The following is a 21,459-nucleotide window of genomic DNA, read 5'->3' as shown; positions in this document are numbered from 1 at the left end:
AATCATTGTTTTTTAGTATTAATTTAATGAGTTAATAATTATGAAGAGTTTAGAACAGTGCCTGGCAGGTAGTAAGTCCTGTGTTTGTTACATAAAACTAAGTGAGAATAAGTGGACATTAATTCTATACCCACAGCAGCGGGCAGCGAGTGGCCCTCTGTAGATGTTAGTGGGATGAATAGATCCAGCCACACTTCTTCCCAGGCCTTCAGAGTGTGCATCCCAGTGGTACCAGGCTTTATTTGATTCTCCTTTTCTTATCATCCATCTTTTCTTTTTCTTTTGCTTTCTTTCGGGTTCTTTCTTCCTTGTCTAGGGTTCTTTCTTTCTTTCTCTGTCTCTATCTCTGTCTCTCTCTGTCTCTCTTTCTTTTCTTTCCTTTTCTGTTACTTTCTTTCTTTTTCTTTTTTTTTTTTTTTTGAGACCAGGTCTCACTCTGTCACCCAAGCTGGAGTGCAGTGGTGTGACCACAGCTCACTGCAGCCTCAACCTCCAGGCTCAATTGATTTTCCTGCCTCAACCCCTCAAGTAGCTGGGACTACAGGTGCACAACACCACACCTGGCTAATTTTTGTATTTTTTGTAGAGATGGGATCTCGCTATGTTGCCCAGGCTGGTCTCAAACTCATGGATTCAAGTGATCCTCCCACCTCAGCCTCCCAAAATCCTGGGATTTCAGGCGTGAGCCACCACACCCGACTTCTTTTCTTTTTCTGGAACCACTTTATTGAAGTATGCCTGACATGTAAAACGCTGTATATATTTAGTGTATACAACCTGATGAGTTTGGGGATAAACGTGCACGTGTGAAAGCATCACCACCATCAAGGACATAGACAGTGTCCTTCATCTTTTCAGAGGCTCTTGACATGTCAGCTAGTTTGTAGTATTTCACCCTGTGCCTGGCATAGCAATCACGCCCTGCTTCTCCTTGCTCTCCTTCCTTGCTTGCTGCTCCTTCTCCTCCAAAAGTTGAGGTGCCCCAGGCTCTGTCCTGGGTCTCCTCTCCAACTGCACTGTCTCTCTAAGTGACCTCATTCATCTCAGGGGTTTAAATACCACTCATACCCCCAAGGACCTACCGATGCTTATCTCCAGGCCAGACTTACAGCCTTCTCAGTCACCTCTAGCAGGCGTCTCAAACTTACAGCATTCAAAGTGGAACGCTAGGTTTCCACCACCTCCTGCTCTGTCTCCACCAACCTGCTCCGTCTCCGCCAAATGTGGATTCACCCTTGATGCCTCTCTTTCTACGCTCATAGCCAATCCATCAGCAAAGCCTGTCAGTTCTTCCTTTAACATGTATCCTGAATCCGACCCATTCTCACCCGAGTCCGAGCCCCTGCCTCTGGCCTGGGCTCCTGCAGGAGCCTCCTGACTGAGGTCCCCCTTCTACTCTTGGGCCCCTCAGTGGATTCTCTACAGGGCAGCCAGAACAATTACTTTTAAATGTAAATCATTCACACTTACAAGAAAATCCTGACCTGACCATGGCCTACCAGGCCCCTACCACCCCTCCGACCCATTTCTCACCATTTTCCACTCACGATTCCTCTGGGACACGCTGTCCTACTTGCTGTTCCATACAGGCGGGCATCTGCTTGCCTCAGGGCCTTCACACTTGCTGCTTCCACTTTAGGGAATGCTCTTCTACATGAATCCCTGTGGCTCCTTCTCCTCACTTCTTCTAGGTCTCTGCTCAGACGTCACCTCTTCAGAGAGGCCTTCGTGACTGCCTCCCTTGTTACTCACTGTCTCTCTCTCCCCATCTTAGTTTATTTTTTCATAGAATTTACCTGGCATTGTATGATACTTTTGTCGATTTCCTTTTAACTATCTGTCTTCCCCACTGGAATGTACTGTTAAGACAGCAAGGGCTTTATTTTGTTTTTCGATGCTTAGAGTACTGCCTGGCATATACTAAGGGCTCAGTCAATATTTATTGCCTATGTGAATGAATGAATGATTAACAAATTCCTAGAGAGTGGTGGCTCTTTCTGATCTTATTCATCCCACCCGGTTGTCAGATGCCTGGCCCCAGGCAGTGTACACAGCTATGCTCATAAATGAATGATTGCTGAAGAGGCAATAAATACTTTTAAGCAAATGAGTAACCAAGTTCCTGCCATGTGCTGGTGCTGCGAACAGAGGAGCAGTCTCCCTTTGAAAGCTGATTCTCTGAGGGAGAAAACAGTTTCTGACCAAGCCCTGCTCCCCCAAATCCTGGCCCAAGGTTGCTACTAGTTACTGGAAGGGCATGCAAGTGCTCCTGGCGGCCTTGGGGTAACTTCACAAATCAAAAGGAGTCGATGCCTGGAGCCTGTTGGCTCACACTGGACACTGCAGGTATCAGCTGGAAACAGTGTGGTTACTGTGGACCCAGAGCAGCCAGTACTTTAATTGCTAGTTAGTCTTGACTGTCTTGTGAGGTAAGTACTACAAACTCTATCTCATAGCTGAAGAAACTAAAACTCAGGGAGAGTGGGTGGCTTGGCCAAGGTCTCCCTGACAGTGACAGGGCTAAGATTTAGTCCCAGTTCTGCTAAGTCCAGATAATAATCAACAGTGGACATTTTTTAAGAGCTCCCTAAGTGCCAGGGTCTATTTAAGCTCCCCACACACATGTAGGTCTCATTCAGCATTCATGGTAACCTTATTCGTTAAATATTGTTATCTCTTTTCACAAGTAAGAGCACTGAGGCACAGAGAGATTAAGTAACTTGCTCAAGGTCACACAGCACTTTCCATTATAACGCACTACCTTAAATATTACCTCCAACAACTAAGGATTTAGATCACAAACCATTTCCTCCAAAACACTAAGGAAGGGACCCCTACAAAGCAAACAACAGCAAGCTGTAAATTTCTCCCAGCATGTCTGTGTGCCTCCTCTCTATCCTCTGCTGCTTCTTCCTCTCTCCCCAGTTCCTGGATGATCCCCAACCTGGGAGGGGAATGCTGTGGCTGTCTCCAAGGCAGCGGGGCACAAAGTCCAGCCTGGGCCTTGCCTAGCACATGGTGCCTACCCTGCCTACACACAGGGATATTAATAAGTAATGACTGTTGTGATGAGGAAGAGTAGGGCAGAGGAAACATGGAGGTCTGAGGCCCTTTGGAGCCTGTGGGACCTGGGGAAGAGGAACAGGGCAAACCCAGGGTCTGCATCAGACACCAGGGACCCTGGAGATGATTCTCACAAAAAAGACAGAGCAGGTGCCCCACAGAGTGAAGGCAGAGGACCTGATGTTATTTCAGGCCAGGGGCAGGAAAGTGAAATTCAACCCTGAGTCTTGGGTTGGGGGACGGAAGGCTGAGCTCCTTCAAACTGGGTTGCCTGAAATCTACACTCACAAAATGTCTTTAGCGGCTGAAATTTCTTCCGACATGTCTCTTTGCAACAGGATGTAACGGTGAATGCTGTCTCAAGCGCCCCTTGGTATTCGCCAGCCCCTAAATTCCTACTGAACTTCCAGCTATCACCCACCCCTGGGAGCAGGACCAGGGATGCCCAAGACTTTGTTTTCAGGAGCCTTCTGCCAGTTTGAGCTGTCCCTTTGTGCCCCTACAAAAGCTTGGCCCCAACACGCAGCACCCAGACATGGGTAATTACCAGGGTAGGGTCTGCCTCCCACCTACACCACCAGCAAACGGCACAGACTGGGTTTGGCTGAGAGAGGATGCTCAAAACATGCTTATTAAATGAATAGTTGACCCCAGGCCCTTGGCCCCAAGCCCCTGTGGCCCCTACACTGGCTGGCTCCTTGGCTCCTATGGGCCTCTTTATGGGAAGGAAGGGGTTAAGCACCCTGACCTGCCCTACCTGAGCTCAGCCCTCAGACCAGGAAGAGGTTTGGCTTGGTCTAAAGACACTGCCCCTGGGGTCTTTGGGAGACCCTTGGGTCACACAGTTATCAATAGTTACCTGCCCTTCAGGCAGGGCCTGTGGGGAGTTCCAGATACCAACCACCAACCGCCCCCCCACCCCCCCCCACTCCCCGCCCCCCGCTCCGAGGGCTTCAACCCCAGACTCAGAGGCATCCTAAGGCTTGGTGGGGAGGTGGGCTGGATCTCTTTGATGGCCCTCTCTGGTCTCAGGGCCTCAGCAGATTCTGCACAGCTTTGTGAATCGTTCTTGAAATGCCCTGTGTGAAACCTGGCCGCTTCCAGAGATGGTCCTTGAGAATCCCAGACCACCAGTGAGGCCCCTCACTGGGACACACCAGGGTGGACCCGGCTCTGCCTGAAGGATCTGGCCGGCCGGCGCCCTCAGTACCTCCTCCCTTCCTCCCCACCGCACCCGGGTCAGCACCAGCTCCTCAGCTACTTCTCAGGCCCTAAGAAACGCCCTTAGGCAGGCAGGGCTGAAATGCTTCTAACTCATGTTCTGAGGTCAAAAGGCAGAGAGAGAGACGTCTAGTTTCCCTTCTCCCAACCCCCACCTCTCAGATACTGCCCCAGACTGTCTCCACATGCCTCAGCAGCCCTGAGCTGGGGGCACTAGGAAGGAGAGGGGCTTGCCCACAAAGGAGGCACCTCAGAAAAGCGGCCAAGACTGGAAGGAATTCAAACCCCAGAGACGTCCCTGCCCCTGGAAGGCAGAGGGAGAAAGACTGGCAGAAGATCGACCCGTTTAGCAGTCCCTGAGCCCGGAGTCCCCGCATTCCCTCCCTCACTTTACTGGGGATCCCTGCTGCCAGCCAAACGACCCTCGGGTGTCCCAGCCCACCCAGAGCCATCAGGTGGGGCCGGAAAAGGGAGGGGCAGTGCCGGGGTGTCCATCCCCTACCCACCGCGCCCAGGACTCCGGAGTCCCAGAAGCCTGGGGCTCCCTGCAGCTCTGACCTTATGCCGGAATTCTCGGGCCACTTTTCGGTCCATGGCTGGGCCAGGTCCAGCTGCGTCGTTGCACCACCCGTTCCTTCGGGTGCCCGGCTGCCAGGAGCTGGAAAGAGCCGCGACCGCGACCCGGCCAGCCGCCCTCGGGGCTGGGGGCGGGGCCTGAGCGCGGAGGGGCGGGGCCAGGCCTCTGTGGGGCGGGGCCGCTGCGAGGCTGGAGTCGCCGGTGCTGAATCGTCGCCTCCCACTGAAGCCTGGGAGCAAATGGGCCCCAGTGTGCCTATGGGCCTGAGGTGGCAGTAGCTGGGCTTCAAGCTGGTATTTCTCTGGAAGTGGTACCTGAACACAGGCGTTTGAGGAAGAAGATCGTGGAGACTTAGGGAGGAGGTTTGGGACTTTTTTGTGGGGACCGGAATAGAGAGATCCGGAAACTATTTACACTGGTGGGCAGGGGGCGGGGCAATCTAGTCCGTTTTCTCTGGATACTCTTGTCGAGGTTCATGGCCCTCCTGGACTGTCAGCCTTTGCTACGCCCTCACCTCCAGCGTACTTTCAGTCCTGGCTTCCTCCTGCACTTTTCCACCAGGGAGAAATCAATCCTTGTTCTGTGAATTCCTTGGGGGCAGGGCTGGGTTTTACTGTGGGCCGCAGGGGTCTGAACCAGTGTGTGTGAGAGTGGCCCCCTCAACTGATTTCCCCTCCCACCTTCCCTAACACCTCCACCCCCAACAAAACAAGACAAAACAAAACCCAAACCCAGCACACTCACATATCCATCGAAGCCTGGCAGAGCCTGGCAGTGACATTTTGATCTATGGCTGACCTTCACCCAGGGCCCAGACCCTCTGGTCCATTTAATTCAATTTTGTCAGCATTTGCTTAACTCCTAGGTCTAGTGCTGGGTGCAAAGACAATGATGAACCAGGCTTGGAAATGAATGAAAGGAAAGAGGGGCTAGGAGAGGGGTGATAAAAACGTGTAAATCAGAGGCTAAGTATGGGGCTTGTGCCTGAACTTAACCCAGGGAGGCACCTGAGCCCTTTGCACCCTGTCAAGGGCAGGGGCAAGGAGATGGACAGCAGCTTACATCCGGTAACCACTTACAATTGTAACTTTGGGGCACCTAAACACCCCTCTGCATCCCTCTTCCCAATAGCTGAAGTTTTACAAGCACACTATTTTTGTTTGAGCTAAATTACTGCCTAGTTTAAGATGTAAATCCCTCTTGGAGAAGAACCTTAAAATATGATCTGTTTTCTCACCTTAGCATTAACTATTAAGTCAGCGATAAAATGGAAAGACTTGTGGGATTTTTGAATGGTCCAGAAAAGGCCACACAAAATGCATTCTCCTCCGACTTACTTCATTGATTCTCCACATTGCAAAAGAATGTCATATGGCTGTTTATTTTGTATTTAGAATCCTGGAAGAGGTGAGTGAATGTCCTTACCCAGGGGAATGCTGTTCACCTGCCACCCCAATCCTTATTTTACATTGGCCATCACCCCCACAGACTCCCTCCACCTTAAAATGCCCCCTGCTTTGTTTTGAGAATAGCATTGAGACCTGGTTCTCCCCTCTCATGAATTTTTGTTTCAAGCTTCCTTGGAGACAATCAGCCTTTGCCTGTTCCTTAACCAGCATTCCTTAAGGCTCCATCCTTAGCTCTTTCCTCTTCATCTTCCTATCTGTGCCCCCAGCTTCCTCCTGTGTGAAGATAGCTATGTTTGCTTTATTTACCACTATATGCCTAGAACAGTGCATGGCATGGAATCAATGCCAAACAAATTTGTTGAGTGAATGAATGAAGGAATGCATCTCAAATCTATACCCTTGCCTAAGAGTCTACTAGGGCCGATACCACCACGACCACCACCACCACCATCATCATCATCCTATGTGAGACCTGGGATCTAGTTGGTGTTCCCTAAGTGATGACAAAGTGAATGATGTACAGATTCCCCAGGTGCTCAGTCCCATGCTTTCACCATTTTAAAATTCCTCCTGGGCAGACAGTGGACCTCGTTCACACATATAAAGTTGTTTTGTCAAAGTTTGGCCTTGAAGGTGGCAATAACATAGGAGTATGAAACACTTTTATTATTCAGTTGTCATTTTCTGAGCTAGGGCAGGAGCTGGTGCTGGGCATTCAGAGGACTAAGGCATGATCCATTCCCTAGAGGTGCTCAAAACTGGTCATAGGATACGGATGTGGAGACCCAGGTGGAAGCTGAGGTGGGGCATGGTGGGAACATAGGTTAGGACTCTGCGGGCTCTGCTGTTGACCACTGACCCCTGAGTGGCATGTCCCAGGGCCTCAGCATGGCCCTCTGTAAAAGGAGAGGATAGGGCCACACTCATACCCGCATCTTGAGTCTCTGGTATTGGGCTTCCAGGACCCAGGTAAAGGGAGCTGGAGGTTGCATAGGCTGCCTCTATGCTTCCCTACAAAATTTAGGGCTGAGTAATCCGAATCCAGCCTCCCCTGGGGAGGAGTGGCCACAGGCCAAGAAGAGCAGAGGCTGGGCTATGGACAGGTGCCTAAATTATGGTAATAAGCTGGGTACTCCTGTCACTCTAGTTCGGGGAGGAGCTGAGAGCCTGGGAGGAGGGGCCGAGGGAGCCCTGGGGCATGAGAGCAAGAGGGACCTCGGCTGCAGAGTGGAGGTGTGACCCTGCCTTAGCCCAGGGAAGCACCTCGGGAAGCTGGCCCTGTGCTCAAGTCCTCTGGTCCCCTCGTGTCCCTATGGGAGTCCCGGCGTCGGTGCTCTGCTGGCTGCTTTGTGTCTGGCTGCCCCAGGGTGAGCCAGCAGCCGAGTCCCTGCGGGTGCAGCGCCTCGGTGAGAGGGTTGTGGACTCAGGGAGCTCGGGGGCTGGAGGAATGAGAAACGTTAAAGGAATGAGGAACGGGCCGGCGCAGGCTGGAGAGAGGGAGGAAAGAGAGGTTTGAGGGAGAGCAGAGGGACACCCAGGAGGAGCGGTCAGTGGAGGAGGGACCCCGAAGCCAACAGAGGCAGGCCTATGACCACGGGGGAAAGAGTCCAAAGCTAGGCTGGGTGGAAGAGACCCAAGGTGGGGAACTAGAGAGAGCTAGGGGCCAAAGACTGAGAGGAAAGAGGGAGATCCTGGCTGGAGAAGGGTCATCGGGGAAGGGAGAGAAAGGATTTGAGAAGGCTGCAGGGAGGGAGAATGGGGGAATGCTCAGTGGCGTGGGAGAGGCTTTCTAACAGCAGGGGCCAGGTGGTGGGAGGCCCCAATAAAGAGAAGCACAATTTGAGTGGAGAATAATCCCCCTCCCCAGCCGCAACACCTGCTCTGTGGGGCAGTGCAGAGCCGCAGGCAGAGCCAGCTGGGGAACCCAGGTGAGTATGGGTGAGCTGTGGCGGCCCCACCCACAGCTCCTATCCATATTTCTGGCATCGGTGACCCCAGGGCTTTAGCACTTAGGGTGGGATAGGCCAGGGGACTGTGGGGAGGCAAAACCCATCCTAGCCCCCCATCCATGCCAGACTCGTTTTTCCTCCAGCAGCAGCCACCAGGAGGTGACCCTTGCCACGAGGGACACGGTTACAGTGGTGGGAGGCCAGGTAAGGGGGGTCTGGGGAGGGGGCTTCATTGAGCAGGAGCTCATGTCTATCCGGATCTGAGGCTGGCAGGGAGCTCTGTAGGTTACAGGCAGGGTCTCTGGAGTTGTTCAGAAGGGGACAAGCAGGTTCCTGGTCTGTGTCTGAGGTGTGCAAGTTCATAAAACCCTTCTATTCTTTTTAATCTCTTGGGGGTCTGTAGCCCACTCTTTTTTTTTTTTTTTCAGGAGAGGTAGGCACCAGGGCTCTTTCAGGAGGGAGCTGAGCTCTCCCTTCTGGCAGGTAAAAGTAGAAAGATGAACGTTTAGAAGAATGGAGTTCTCTTTTCCCTGACTGGCCTGCGAAGGCCCTCAACCCTGTCAGAGGCCCCTCTCCATACCCTGAGCGGAGCCTCAGGAATGCAGGCAAGACAAAAACTAGGCCACCTGGTGGAAGTTGCAAGGAAGGTTTGGTTGAGAAGCAGACCCCTGAACTCATCCTTTGAGCCTTTTTTTTTCCTTTTTTTTTTTGAGTCGGGGTCTTGCTCTGTGACACAGGCTGTAGTGCAGTGGCATAATCATAGTTCACTGCAGCCTCAACTTCCTGGGCTCAAGTGATCCTCATGCCTCAGTTACCTGAGTAGCTAGGACTATAGGTGTGTGCCACCATGCCTGGTTGAATTTCAATTTTTTTTGGTAGAGACAGAGTCTCACTATGTTGCCCAGGCTGGTCTTGAACTCGTGGCCTCAAGTGATCCTTCTGTGTCAGCCTCCCAAAGTGCTGGGATTAGGCATGAGCCACTGAGCCCGGACTCTATCCTTTGAGTCTTGACCATTCCACTGCCCATCTTCCCAGGGTCGTCTATGTTTGTGGGAGAGGCAGCAGTTTTGTTTTCTCCCTTTGCCAAACTTCTTTGGTCTCTGGATCAGGTGACTCAGGTCTACTTTCTAATCCTGGCCCGCATTTGTCTCCCTCTTTCTATAACTACAGATGAGCTATAAGTTCCACCTACCTGCAGCTAGGTCCCCCAAAGTAGCTGAGCCTCAGCTCAAGTGCCCCTGCCCTGCCCAGCCCCAGCGGTCTGCTCTGGGGAGCCCCTTGAGCCAGCAGGTTGGGGAGAATCGTTTATAACAGCAATGAGTCCCAACTCCTGCCCTTCGGAAATAGACATGAAGACCCCAAGGTGGAGTGAGGGGGGATGGTGTGGGCGTGCTTCTTCTCTGATGTGGATTTCCTGGGTCTTTTACTTCTTCTTTGCCCACTCTTCCAGGCCCTAAGATTTAGAATCACAGTCAAATACTGCTTGAGTTGGAAGGTAATGGAGTCATTTTTTTGTAGGTAGGGAAATTGAGGTGGGTGGATGACTTGCGGGAGCCCCACAATGAGCAGGTGGAGCAAAGTCTCCTGGCAGAGCCAGGCCGTGCATACAGGACTTCAGGAATCCTCATGTTTTAGTGGGGGAGATGACCCTTCTCCAAACACTTCATTTCCCTGTAGGTATCCTCCCGTGCTGGTTTCCAGGGTAGGCATCCCCCCTTTTCCTTGGGGAAGAGTTGTAAGTGAGTGGACCAGGCAACCCAGGGAGGTTTCTCACACTGCTCCTCAGAGCAACAAGGAATTAGAATGGCCTCCCTCTAAGGTGACAGGAGTTGGGGGGTGGGGGACTGAGGCCCATGTACCAGGGATACTTCAAGGGCTCCTGTTTGGAATGCCCTCTTCATGAAGTGGGGGTGGGCCCCAGACCAGTAGGCAACCAATCTTCATTTCAATGCTGTCCCGCTTCTACAGAGCTCAACCATTTTCTAGAGAATTGTTGTAGACAGGGGTCCATTGATGGGGGAAAATAAAAACACATTGTTATTTACAGAACCCTCAATCCGATTGAAATTCAGCATCCCTTTCAATTATTATTATAGTCTACAAACCACAAGAGTATTTGCAGTGTCTTTGACTGTCACCAATAGACATGACAGATATTTTCCTACCACTTATAGATGTTGCTGTCTCAAGATATCATTTATGTTCATCACTACTTCAAAATTTTGGCAGTGATAAGGCCCCCTGCTAGATCTTTTATTTAATGAGTTATTAAAGAAGCACAAATATTACTAAATTACACATTTTTATAAAATATTTTCATAAAATGATATTGCGATATAAGTGATTTCCTTTGTAACCTTATCCTTTATTTTGTGTTTTTAAAAACATTATTCTGAGAAGGTGTCCACATAGGGTCACTAAATTATCTAAGGGGTTCATGGCATAAAAATGATTAAGAGCGCCTGATTGATTACCCCCTGAAGACTAATCATTTGGACAAGATTTAAGAAATCCTTTAGAAAATGGCTTTGACTCTTTGCATCACAGGTTGTCTCATCCTCATGACTCATTTATCTCAGAGGCCACATCTGAAGTGGGAGCGAAGAGTGAAGACACGAAGACTGAGTTTAATTACAGCTCTCTGGTGGCTACAGGATGTGGGTTGTTTCCTGTGACCCTGTCCTCTCCTATTTCCTGTGGTCTCTGAGGGCCCCATAAGATAGATCAGTACCCAGGTGGGAAACCTGACTCCTGGGGCTGGGCCTGGGTCGGCTGGGTAAGGATTGCTAGGGAGAACCCAGGAACCGGGGGCCAAAGTAGGTAAGGACACCAAAATCTGGCTAAGATGTCAAGAAGACCATGAAGATGAAACGTGTGAGCATCAGGGACGAGGTGGCCAGGCTGTGCCTGCCAGGGCAGGGCCAAAAGCTGGGGTTGGCTCCAGGGACTGAGGGCCTGAATATTTCCTATGTTCAAGTCCTTTGCTGGATGACAACAAGTGAGGATGACATGTGAGGTAAATACCCACAGTGTGATTTGTGGCTTGTTGGCCCTATGAACAAGCACATAAGCTCCACGAGGGCAGGGACTCTGCCCTGTTCACTGCACCCAGCACAATGCTTGGCACAGGGTTCTGGGGATGTTGTACAAATGAGGAGGGTGAACCTCTAAGGGAGGAGGAGCCAACTGTGCCCAGGATGCCGGTACCAGGTGACATAAGACATCTTGAACTGGAGTTCTGAGAGGGCCGGTATATAAGTCATCTGGTCCTGTGGTGACTGAACACCCATGTTGTTAGACAGTCCTGATTTCAGGCGGTTTATGTCTGGAGAGACCATGCTCTGGGAGTTCTGTCTGGAAAATACGGTTTATTAGCCACTCTTGGCCTGTCTCCTCCTTAGACCTGAGGTATCAGGGCAGGAGTCCTGACTGGGAGCTGAGTTGTGAAGACAGTGGGTGTTAATCTGTGGGCTGCTGGTTTTCCTGTTCTTGGAAGAGCCCCAAAGGAAGGTTGGGGTGGGGGTGGCTGTGGGGGTGAGATCTTCCCCTGACCTGGGGTGAGGGGCTGCCTTTGTTCCTTAGCTCTGCCTCATGCTCGTTTTCCAGACAAGGGGATTGTGTGTAAGGCTGTGGAGGACACAAGGGTTTACTGGGAGAAAGGGAAGAAGAGGAGGCTGGCAGGTATTGGGGCATGGAGGGGAAGAGATGTGTTCCAGCCATGGGCCTCATGGTCTGCCACAGAGATGCCACTTGGGAAGGTAAGAGCTAAGCCTTTGCTCCTCTGAGCCCAGGGCAGGCCTAAACATTCTCTTCTGCCTCTCGAGGGGGCCAGGCAAGGAGGAGTGGCTGGGGCACTGAGGGGCAGGGGCTCCTCCCTCTAGGAGATGAACAAAGAGGGCTGTGGCCACCAGGAAGCCTGCCCGGGAACCCGTCCTGAGGTCAGCCCTTGATGTGTTCTCTTCCTCCTGTCTTCACAAGCAGGCTGAAGCCCCAGACTCTGTGGCCATGTCTTCCTGGGAAAGGCGGCTCCATCGGGCCAAGTGTGCACCATCCTGTAAGTGGCACCTTCACTGTGGTCCATGGGTTGTGCATGGGAGAGCCCTGGCAGAGGCCTGAAAGGGCAGAGGGCAGGTGGGGCTTCCCTCAGGCCTCCAGGACCCCTTTTTCCTGCTTGGCGTCTCCTTCCACCCACCCTGGCCCTGGCCACCATGCCATTCTGCATTCTCCTCCCTGCCTGAGGAGAGCTTCCTCTCTAGAGTCCTGTTCCTATGACCATGGCCCGGGACTGCCCCCTCACAGGCTGACTCCAGTGAGACTGTGCTTCGTTATTTAGTGGTTGTTTCCCCCTCCATCCCACCCAGTTCTGTGGCTTCTTTTTACTTTCTGTGGTATTGCCCTTCATCTTTTGTTTTCTGTAGCCCCCACTCCCTGTCCTGCGTCCATGGCCCCTCTCACCTGTCCTGGGTCTGTGGCCTCTCCTCCCACCTGTCCTGTGTCCCTCACCTGTCCTGTATCCCTCACCTGTCCTGTGTCTCCCACCTGTCCTGTGTCTCCCACCTGTCCTGTGTCTCCCACCTGTCCTGTGTCCCTCACCTGTCCTGTGTCTCCCACCTGTCCTGTGTCTCCCACCTGTCCTGTGTCTCCCACCTGTCCTGTGTCTGTTCCTACCTCCCCCACCTGTCCTGTGTCTCCCACCTGTCCTGTGTCCCCCACCTGTCCTGTGTCTGTTCCTACCTCCCCCACCTGTCCTGTGTCTCCCACCTGTCCTGTGTCTCCCACCTGTCCTGTGTCCCTCACCTGTCCTGTGTCTCCCACCTGTCCTGTGTCCCTCACCTGTCCTGTGTCTCCCACCTGTCCTGTGTCCCTCACCTGTCCTGTGTCTCCCACCTGTCCTGTGTCCCTCACCTGTCCTGTGTCTCCCACCTGTCCTGTGTCCCTCACCTGTCCTGTGTCTCCCACCTGTCCTGTGTCTCCCACCTGTCCTGTGTCCCTCACCTGTCCTGTGTCTCCCACCTGTCCTGTGTCTCCCACCTGTCCTGTGTCCCCCACCTGTCCTGTGTCCCTCACCTGTCCTGTGTCCCTCACCTGTCCTGTGTCTCCCACCTGTCCTGTGTCTCCCACCTGTCCTGTGTCTGTTCCTACCTCCCCCACCTGTCCTGTGTCTCCCACCTGTCCTGTGTCCCCCACCTGTCCTGTGTCTCCCACCTGTCCTGTGTCCCTCACCTGTCCTGTGTCTCCCACCTGTCCTGTGTCCCTCACATGTCCTGTGTCTCCCACCTGTCCTGTATCCCTCACCTGTCCTGTGTCCCTCACTTGTCCTGTGTCTCCCACCTGTCCTGTGTCCCTCACCTGTCCTGTGTCCCTCACCTGTCCTGTGTCTCCCACCTGTCCTGTGTCCCTCACCTGTCCTGTGTCCCTCACCTGTCCTGTGTCCCTCACCTGTCCTGTGTCTCTCACCTGTCCTGTGTCCCTCACCTGTCCTGTATCCCTCACCTGTCCTGTGTCTCCCACCTGTCCTGTGTCCCTCACCTGTCCTGTGTCTCCCACCTGTCCTGTGTCCCTCACCTGTCCTGTGTCTCCCACCTGTCCTGTGCCCCTCAACTGTCCTGTGTCTCCCACCTGTCCCGTGTCCCTCAACTGTCCTGTGTCTCCCACCTGTCCTGTGTTCCTCACCTGTCCTGTGTCCCTGAGGAGGAGCAGCAGCTGCAGATCTCTAGGCAGTCCCCCTGCTCACCCCACATGCTCCCTGTTCTCAGTTCTGCCTGCCTTGCTTGCTAGCCAGGAACAGCTCTAGGAACTGAAGGCCCACATGGGGCTGGCCTGGGGGCCACCTGATGCACAACGAAGGCAGATGCCCTGCGACCCCACCCCACCTGCCTGCCAGGGAGGGGGCAGGGCTGTGGTCTGAGGCACCAGCTTGTGCTAGCTGCTGAGGAATGTTGGGGCTGGGGCTGCCTATCATGGGGGTCTGGATCCTGTGAAGCCTGAGAGGGCTGCCTCCCTGGGTTCTGCCAATCTCAGCTTGATGGGGCAATGACTCTGTGTCTCCCATGCAGATTTGTTCTCCTGCTTCAATGGAGGCGAGTGTGTGCACCCAGCCTTCTGTGACTGCAGACGCTTCAATGCCACTGGACTGCGCTGCCAGATGGGTGGGTCTGGCCTCCACCCCACCCCCGGGAAGGGACCTGGGTGCAGAGAAAGCTAGGGGGAAAGGGAGCAGCACTTCCAGGGCTGGAACCCACCAGCCTCTGTCTTGGTGCCCACTGTAGCTACACAGAGAGATTCTCTTTTCTCTCCCTCAGTGTACAATGCCGGCCCTGAGAGGGACAGCATTTGCCGGGCGTGGGGGCAGCACCACGTGGAGACATTTGATGGGCTCTATTACTACCTCTCCGGAAAGGGCAGCTACACACTGGTGGGGCGCCATGAGCCCGAAGGACAGAGCTTCTCCATCCAGGTGAGACCTCCCCTGCCTTGCCTGTCCAGGAATGCTTCTCTAGGCCCTGGAGGCTGCACTGGCCTGGGCTCTACTTGTCATAGTTAGAGAGACTGGCACCTTCCTCCTTTCATCGCCCCCCCAGCTCCCACCCAGGCAGTCTGCACCTGGAAGGAGCTGGGGGCTCCACAGCTCTCGCTCACCCACTCACCCTGGCTATTCATTCATTGAGCCACTCATTCATCAAGTATTTACTAAGTGCATACTGTACTCTTTTCTGGCATGAGGTCTGGTGGTGGGAGGCCCTGTAGACAACAACACAGATATAGTCTTTGTCCTCACAGAACTTATAGTCTAACGAAGAAGGACATCAAATCAGATGACTCATTTCAGGTGCAACTGAGTGCTATGGAGGAGAAATGCCAAATGCTAAACGAACATGTCTTGAAAACCTAATCCTGTTTATTGGGAAGGATGGTGACCTGGGAAAGGTTCCTGGAGAAAGTCACATTTAAGTTGAGATTTAAGGAATAAATTGGAGTTAACCAAGTGAAGAGTAGGAGAGTGTGGGCAGACTTGAGAACATTCTGGGGAAAAAGATCACTGGGTGCTAAGAAAGAGAATAGGGACTCAGAGAAATGATGGAGGTCCTGGATGACTCAGTTTAGAGTCACCTCCTCTAAGAAGCTGTCCTGGATCTCCTGACCTTCCAGCCTGGCTGAAGAGCTCCTCACTGGGTAACTCAAAGTTCTACATTATGACCCTGTCATTGTATTTCTCTTACAAAGGTCTGGTTTTGGGTTGGTTTTCTCTACCAGCTGTGAGCTTCCTAGGCCAGGGGCCGTGTCTTTCTCTTTGACAGTGCCTGGATTGGTGCTCAGTAAAGGTTTGTGAAATATAGGAACACATGTGTGAAAGTCACTGTCATGCAGGCCTGATTTTCATGCCTAACCTGTGTGCTAAACTGGGAGTCACCTGCAGCCACAGTTCAATACCCCTCCACCTGGAGGAAAGTCTCTTTGGAGAACCAGCTCTGTTGGAGGGCACCTTGGTCAGTACTGAGTTAGGGTCAAGGGGTTGGGGGTGTGGGGAGACCCCAGTGTTCAGTGTCTCCCCTCTGCTAGCCATTTGTGATCCTTCTGTCTCAGTCATGGACCTATGAGCCTGCTCTAGGGGCCATGCCCTGGATGGACGGGGAACTGCAACCAATTTTCCTCTCTCTGCCTCGGCCTATCACATAGCAGAGATTTTCATGACCTATCATTTCATGGTGGACATGTTACAATTACTTAGACTAATGGATTGCCATTCGTGGGTTACAAAATCAACTTAACGAATCACAACCATCATTAAAAAAAGAGACAAATAAAATAGAAAATATTGTAAGAGTGTATTACACATGATAGAGATAAGTATTATTTTGTAAAATTTTTAGTTATATATATTTCTTATTGTAGGTCATAGTCACAAAAGCTTGAAAACCCTTTAGTTAGACCATGGGGTAGCTTTCACAGTTCCCACTTGTAGTTGAAGTGGCTCCAGCCTGCTTAATCACATTGAAGAGTAATCTGATGGAAGGTGCCTTCCCGGGAAGGGTTTCCACACTTGGCAGGGATAAGCTCTGGGAAGCTCTCCCCTCTACCCAACCCCGTCCTTTGGGTCTATGGCCTTTGAAGTCTGGGTTCTGTCTGAACGGGGGGCAGAGGAGATGTGTGTATGTATGTGTGTGTGTGTGACAGCAGCACAGGAGTGAGATGTGTGCCGATGGGTGTAGGGAAAGCTACAATCTGTACCTGCCAGGGGCATGGGGGAAGGGGAGTGTGTGTACAGTGTGTGCACTGAGAGTGTCATGGGAGAAATTTATGGGATGTGTATAGATGTGTGTGTTTGTGTTGTGTATGAGTGTGAGATGGTGGAGTATGTCTGTTGGCCTTCAATCTGATGGTATTTCCTGGGTAGGATAAACAAAAAAGTTCAGAAATACGGAGATGGCATGATTGACTGGGAAGAGCCCTGGAATCTGAGCCATCCAGACCCGGGCTAGAATCCCGGCTCTGGGATTTCCTAGTTTTCTGTGTGTGTGGCCTTAGTTACTTCACCTCTCTGTGAATCCATTGCCTCCCCTCTGTGATGTATGGGGACTGAGCGAGATCGCAGAGGAAAGGCAGTTGGTATGCAGGGAACAGCCATGGCATTAGTGAAAACTCAATAAGGTGTGAAGCTCAGGGTCAGGCCTGTGGCAGGAGCCTGCAAACCGGCCTCTGAACTCCCTACTCAGGTGCACAATGACCCACAGTGCGGCTCTTCACCCTACACCTGCTCCAGGGCTGTCAGCCTCTTCTTTGCGGGTGAGCAGGAGATCCATCTGGCCAAGGAGGTCACCCATGGAGGCGTGAGGTAACTCTAACACCTTCCACATTGAGCTGTCCTATCCCTGACACTGGTGGTGGTGGATGAGTGAGCATCCACTCTTCACAAGCCCAACGGAAATTGTTTTCTGGGGACAAACAGCAATTTCCACCATCTGGGCGGAAGCATACTGTCAGGTCACTGGGTTTCTTGCCAGTGGGATTTGCAGAATGATTTTTTTTCCCCCTGGAACTCTCAGACCTTGCAGATTTCCAGACAGCAGGCTTTCAGGAAAATAGAGTTTTCCATAGAGTTGAGAGTTTATCATGATAAGCACGCTTACTTTTCCCTCCCAAAATCTTCCCAAATGGATCATACACAGTTTCTATCTCCTCTCAGCAGATTCTGAGTACACTTCCATTTCTGATGACACAGGGTCACTGTGAATGTCAGTTATCTTGCTGGGCCATCAGGGATGCCTGGAGGACCACCAGAGGAGTGGGGACCCCTTGCTCCCACATTAAATGGCCCCAGACTGTGGTCCTTTGTGAAATCTTTCTTGTATCTCTTCCTCATTGTTTTTTCCCTTCCTTGCTGTCCACTGTCACTTCTTGTTGCTGTCATGGGGTCTTCCTGTAATGACACTTATCCCCATCCTCATCTCCTGCTTCAGATCTGGAAACCGGGTAACCAACCAATTGTTCTGGGGCTGAGTGTAAAATTGATGGCCTATAGGTTTCTCCTGTGAATGAAGAGTTGGTAAATGGGTCTTGTGGCTAGTTAGACAGTACTTTTGTTTCCCTTTCCTGATATTTTGCTGGGTTGAAGGTTGCCAAATTCCAGGTTGGCTATGGGTCCCTGTACCAGGAAAACTGGGAAAGTGGTCAAGGCTGATGGAGTCTGCCATCTTTTCTTGCACTCCCAGTTTTCCTCCTCTCTTGGCTTCTGTTTCCACTTGGTTCCTGCTTCCCACTAAAAAAATAAAGCAGGTGTTTGCTTATATTCTATCCTGTCTGGGAGAAAGGAACTTGGAGTCACTCACTCTAAGATTTATTCCTGCCTGGGAAATTGCCATTTTAAAAAAACCTCTAAAGACAAAAGAATCCATCTCTAATGGTATACTTCCAGGCACCTGGGAATTCTGGGAATTCATGGGGAGGGGAAGTGGGGGCCTTGGATCATGGGGTAGGGACTGGCTGTTCCTTTGGTGAAGAGACTGGGCTAGTGGAGGTGTTGTGGATACCCTGAAGCTCTGGGATGTGCCCTGCAGGGTCCAACTGCCGCATGTAATGGGGAGCGTGCGTCTGCAGCGGCTTGCTGGCTATGTCATCGTGCGGCATCAGTCAGCCTTCACACTGGCCTGGGATGGTGCCTCGGCTGTCTACATCAAGATGAGTCCAGAGCTTCTGGGCCGGACCCATGGGCTGTGTGGGAACAACAATGCTGACCCCCAGGATGATCTGGTGACCAGTTCTGGTGAGGCGCAGACCGGTGGCCTCTGAGAGGTGTTGGTGGGGATGGGGGAAAGGTCAGGCTCGAGGGGTCAGAGGGGACTTGGAACAGAGTCCTGGGGTCATGGTCATGGTATTAAAGACCCAGTGGAAGGCCAAGGGCCCCTTCCTAACAAATGTGTGTCCTTGGGCTTGTTCTTAAACTACTGTCAACCTCAGGTTCCTAATCTGCAAAAATAGTCATGATGAGAATTCCCACTAGGGTTGTGTGGGGATCTAATGGACACTTTGCAGGTGGGATTGACCCTGCAATGTGGGGGATGGGGTAGGCAGGGAGCAGAGGGCTAGAGACAGCCAGGAAGAGAACTGGCCCAGCTGAAGACACCTATGGAGGAGTGGTAGGAAGTGAGTGAAGCATTCAGGGCCAAATCATGGTGGCTCTGGCCAGAAGGGTCTTGACCCCTTTTGAGCACCTACACCATACTAAACACTTTACACGCATCATCTCAAGTAGTCCTTGTAACAATCTCACTGGGAGATTATGTTCCCTATGGCAAATATGGGGAAACTGAGGCTCAGAGAGACACAGGAACTTCTTCAGGCTCACACACCAGTTCTCTTTCCAGTGCATGCTGCTGCATCCCCTGAGTTTGGAGCCATAGGGAGCTACTACAGGTTCCTGAGCATTCTTGGCTATTACTACCAAACAGCTTTTTCAGGAGAATGGCTCAGCTGGGAAACCCTGATTGGGATGGGAACTTGGGAGACCGGATTCTTCAAAACTCCTTACCCATCCCTTGGTATCCGCTTTCCCTCAGAGCCTTCTGTCCCTCCCATCCACCCGACCCCATCGCTGCCCCATCATGATGTCAGTTCCCTCCTCCAGGGAAGCTGACTGACGACGTGGTTGAGTTTGTGCACAGCTGGCAGGAGCAGGCCCCTAACCAGCCTCCAGGGCCCACAACTTCCTCCCTGCCTCGCCCACCGTGCCTACAGCAGAACCCAGGAACCATGCAGGTCTGGAGCCTGGGGAGAAACTCCCCTACCCTAGAGCCTGACTTGCTATCCAACTCTTCGAAAGCCACTGGCTGCGGGACCCCAGAGTGGCTGGTGCCCTTGGCCCCATCCCTCTCTTCTCTGCCTTCCTCTCCCTTTCCCTCCAGCTCAAGTTGGGGTTCTGTGTGGGGCTGTGTGTGGCTTTGCCAGCCCCTAGCCCTGGCTCCTGGTCCCTTGCTCTAGGGCGTGTACGAGCAGTGTGAGGCTCTACTGCGGCCCCCCTTTGACGCCTGCCACGCCTACGTCAGCCCTCTGCCCTTCACAGCCAGTTGTACCAGCGATCTCTGCCAGTGAGTAGGAGTGGTGTGGGCTATGGGGAACTCTCTACTATTGGGGTGAGTGCTCAGCACACAGGCCACCAAGCTGGGTGATCCCAGGCACTGCCAGATCTGCTTCCCAAGGCTCTGAAATTCTTATCTGCCTAGGTGGGACGGAGTTGCCGCATTCAACTGAGGCTTGGAAATGGGGCCGGACCCCATTAGGGTCACATAACAAGTTAGTGGCAATGCTGGGACTAGAATCCAGGATTTGTAGCTCAAGTCTAGGGATCTGTTCACCTAGATGCCTTCCTGGGCAGCCTTTCCCAGCCGGGTGGAGAGGAGAGGTGCCCTGAAGCCCTGGCAGTCTCTACGGGATGCTGGTGGGCTGGTGGCACTTTGGGTTCTGTTCCAGTGTGACCCTTGGTTTCTCTGCACAGATCAATGGGTGATGTAGCCACCTGGTGCCGGGCACTGGCGGAGTATGCCCGGGCGTGTGCCCAGGCAGGGCGGCCCTTGCAAGGCTGGAGGACCCAGCTCCGGCAATGCAGTAAGTGCAGCCCAGTAGTGGGGCAGGGAGGGCGTCAGGCTGTGGGTGGTATTCTCAGGCGTCAGCTCAATGTCTTGTCCTGCTCAGAATCATAGTTATCAGAACTCTCAGTCCCGAGGTTTTATCCATGTGACAGACGAAAAAACTGAGGCTCAGAGTGGGAGGAACTAGCCTTGGTGATTCTCAGAGCCTCCCCTTGCAATTCCTTCTCCTTGTCAATTTCCTGGGCACCCAATGCTCCCTCTGGGACTAGGAAATCACGAAAATCAAAGCCCTCCCTCCTATCCCCACTCCACGGCCTGGGGTAGGAGCTGGGTCCTAGCAGAGCTGGGGCCAGTAGCTGAGAGACCATGGATTCCCTCCTTCCCAAGCTGTGCACTGCAAGGAGAAGGCCTTTACCTACAATGAGTGCATCGCCTGCTGCCCTGCCTCCTGCCAGCCCCGGGCATCCTGTGTGGACAGTGAGATCGCCTGTGTGGACGGCTGCTATTGCCCCAATGGTATGCTAGGGGCAGACGTAGGTGCCTGGCACCATCTTCCTGGCCTGGCACAGATGGGCACGAAACAGGAGTTCAGAAGATGCCTGTTTGTGGAAGAAAGGAAGGAAAGGAGGGAGGGAGGGAAGGAGGGAGGAAGGAAAAAAGGAAGGAAGGAAGGGAAGAAGGAAGGAGGAAGGAAGGGAGAGAGGAAGGGAGGGAGGAAGGAAGGAAGGAAAGAAGGGAGGAAGAAAAGGAAGGAAGGGAGGGATGGAGGGAAGGAAGGAAGGAAGGAAGGAGCAAACAATTAACAAATGAATAAATGGTTTAAGGGAAGTGAGGGTGAGGACAGAACTGCAGCCTCTCGAGAAATTCATCAGGACAATTGATTTCATAGGGATATTTAAATTAATCAGGACTGCACTTCTTAAGGTGTGTATGAGAACAGATCATTGGTTTATATATACACATACATTTGTTAAGCATTGGTCCATGTATGCGGACTGTTTTTCAGTGTATAAATTTGCAGCACATCTATAGTGTGCTTGGCTAGGAGGATGTTGAGATAAAAAATATAAAAATAAAGCCATTGACTTTGGGAATCAGAATCTGGTTTCAGAGATATGACACTCATATGACCAGTCTAAGGTATGATGTGGTGAAGG

General features: G+C 52.3%; 2 protein-coding genes across 3 annotated transcripts in view; one reads left to right on the top strand and one right to left on the bottom strand.

Annotated features, from left to right (window-relative positions):
- Nucleotides 1-4,987, bottom strand: part of USH1C (USH1 protein network component harmonin) — a 50,418-nt gene extending 45,431 nt beyond the window's left edge. The window contains exon 1 of one of the 2 annotated variants that reach the window (XM_054438738.2): nucleotides 4,843-4,987. In XM_054438738.2, coding sequence (XP_054294713.2) covers nucleotides 4,843-4,878 — 36 coding nt within the window. In that variant the 5' untranslated portion in view covers nucleotides 4,879-4,987. The remainder of the gene's footprint in view (nucleotides 1-4,842) is intronic. The other variant, XM_063671111.1, reaches the window with a different exon arrangement.
- A 2,595-nt stretch (nucleotides 4,988-7,582) lies between these two features.
- The window catches only part of OTOG (otogelin), a 100,839-nt gene continuing 86,962 nt past the window's right edge, over nucleotides 7,583-21,459 (top strand). Inside the window, exons 1-11 of the mRNA XM_054438737.2 lie at nucleotides 7,583-7,756; nucleotides 8,346-8,423; nucleotides 12,198-12,273; nucleotides 14,276-14,368; nucleotides 14,522-14,676; nucleotides 16,934-17,052; nucleotides 18,275-18,480; nucleotides 19,342-19,472; nucleotides 19,695-19,801; nucleotides 20,209-20,318; nucleotides 20,690-20,818. Coding sequence (XP_054294712.1) covers nucleotides 7,583-7,756; nucleotides 8,346-8,423; nucleotides 12,198-12,273; nucleotides 14,276-14,368; nucleotides 14,522-14,676; nucleotides 16,934-17,052; nucleotides 18,275-18,480; nucleotides 19,342-19,472; nucleotides 19,695-19,801; nucleotides 20,209-20,318; nucleotides 20,690-20,818 — 1,378 coding nt within the window. The remainder of the gene's footprint in view (nucleotides 7,757-8,345; nucleotides 8,424-12,197; nucleotides 12,274-14,275; nucleotides 14,369-14,521; nucleotides 14,677-16,933; nucleotides 17,053-18,274; nucleotides 18,481-19,341; nucleotides 19,473-19,694; nucleotides 19,802-20,208; nucleotides 20,319-20,689; nucleotides 20,819-21,459) is intronic.

The sequence above is a fragment of the Pongo pygmaeus genome, chromosome 9 (assembly GCF_028885625.2).
Source record: "Pongo pygmaeus isolate AG05252 chromosome 9, NHGRI_mPonPyg2-v2.0_pri, whole genome shotgun sequence".
In the NCBI taxonomy this organism is placed as follows: domain Eukaryota; kingdom Metazoa; phylum Chordata; class Mammalia; order Primates; family Hominidae; genus Pongo; species Pongo pygmaeus.
This window is presented reverse-complemented; position numbering and strand designations above follow the sequence as displayed.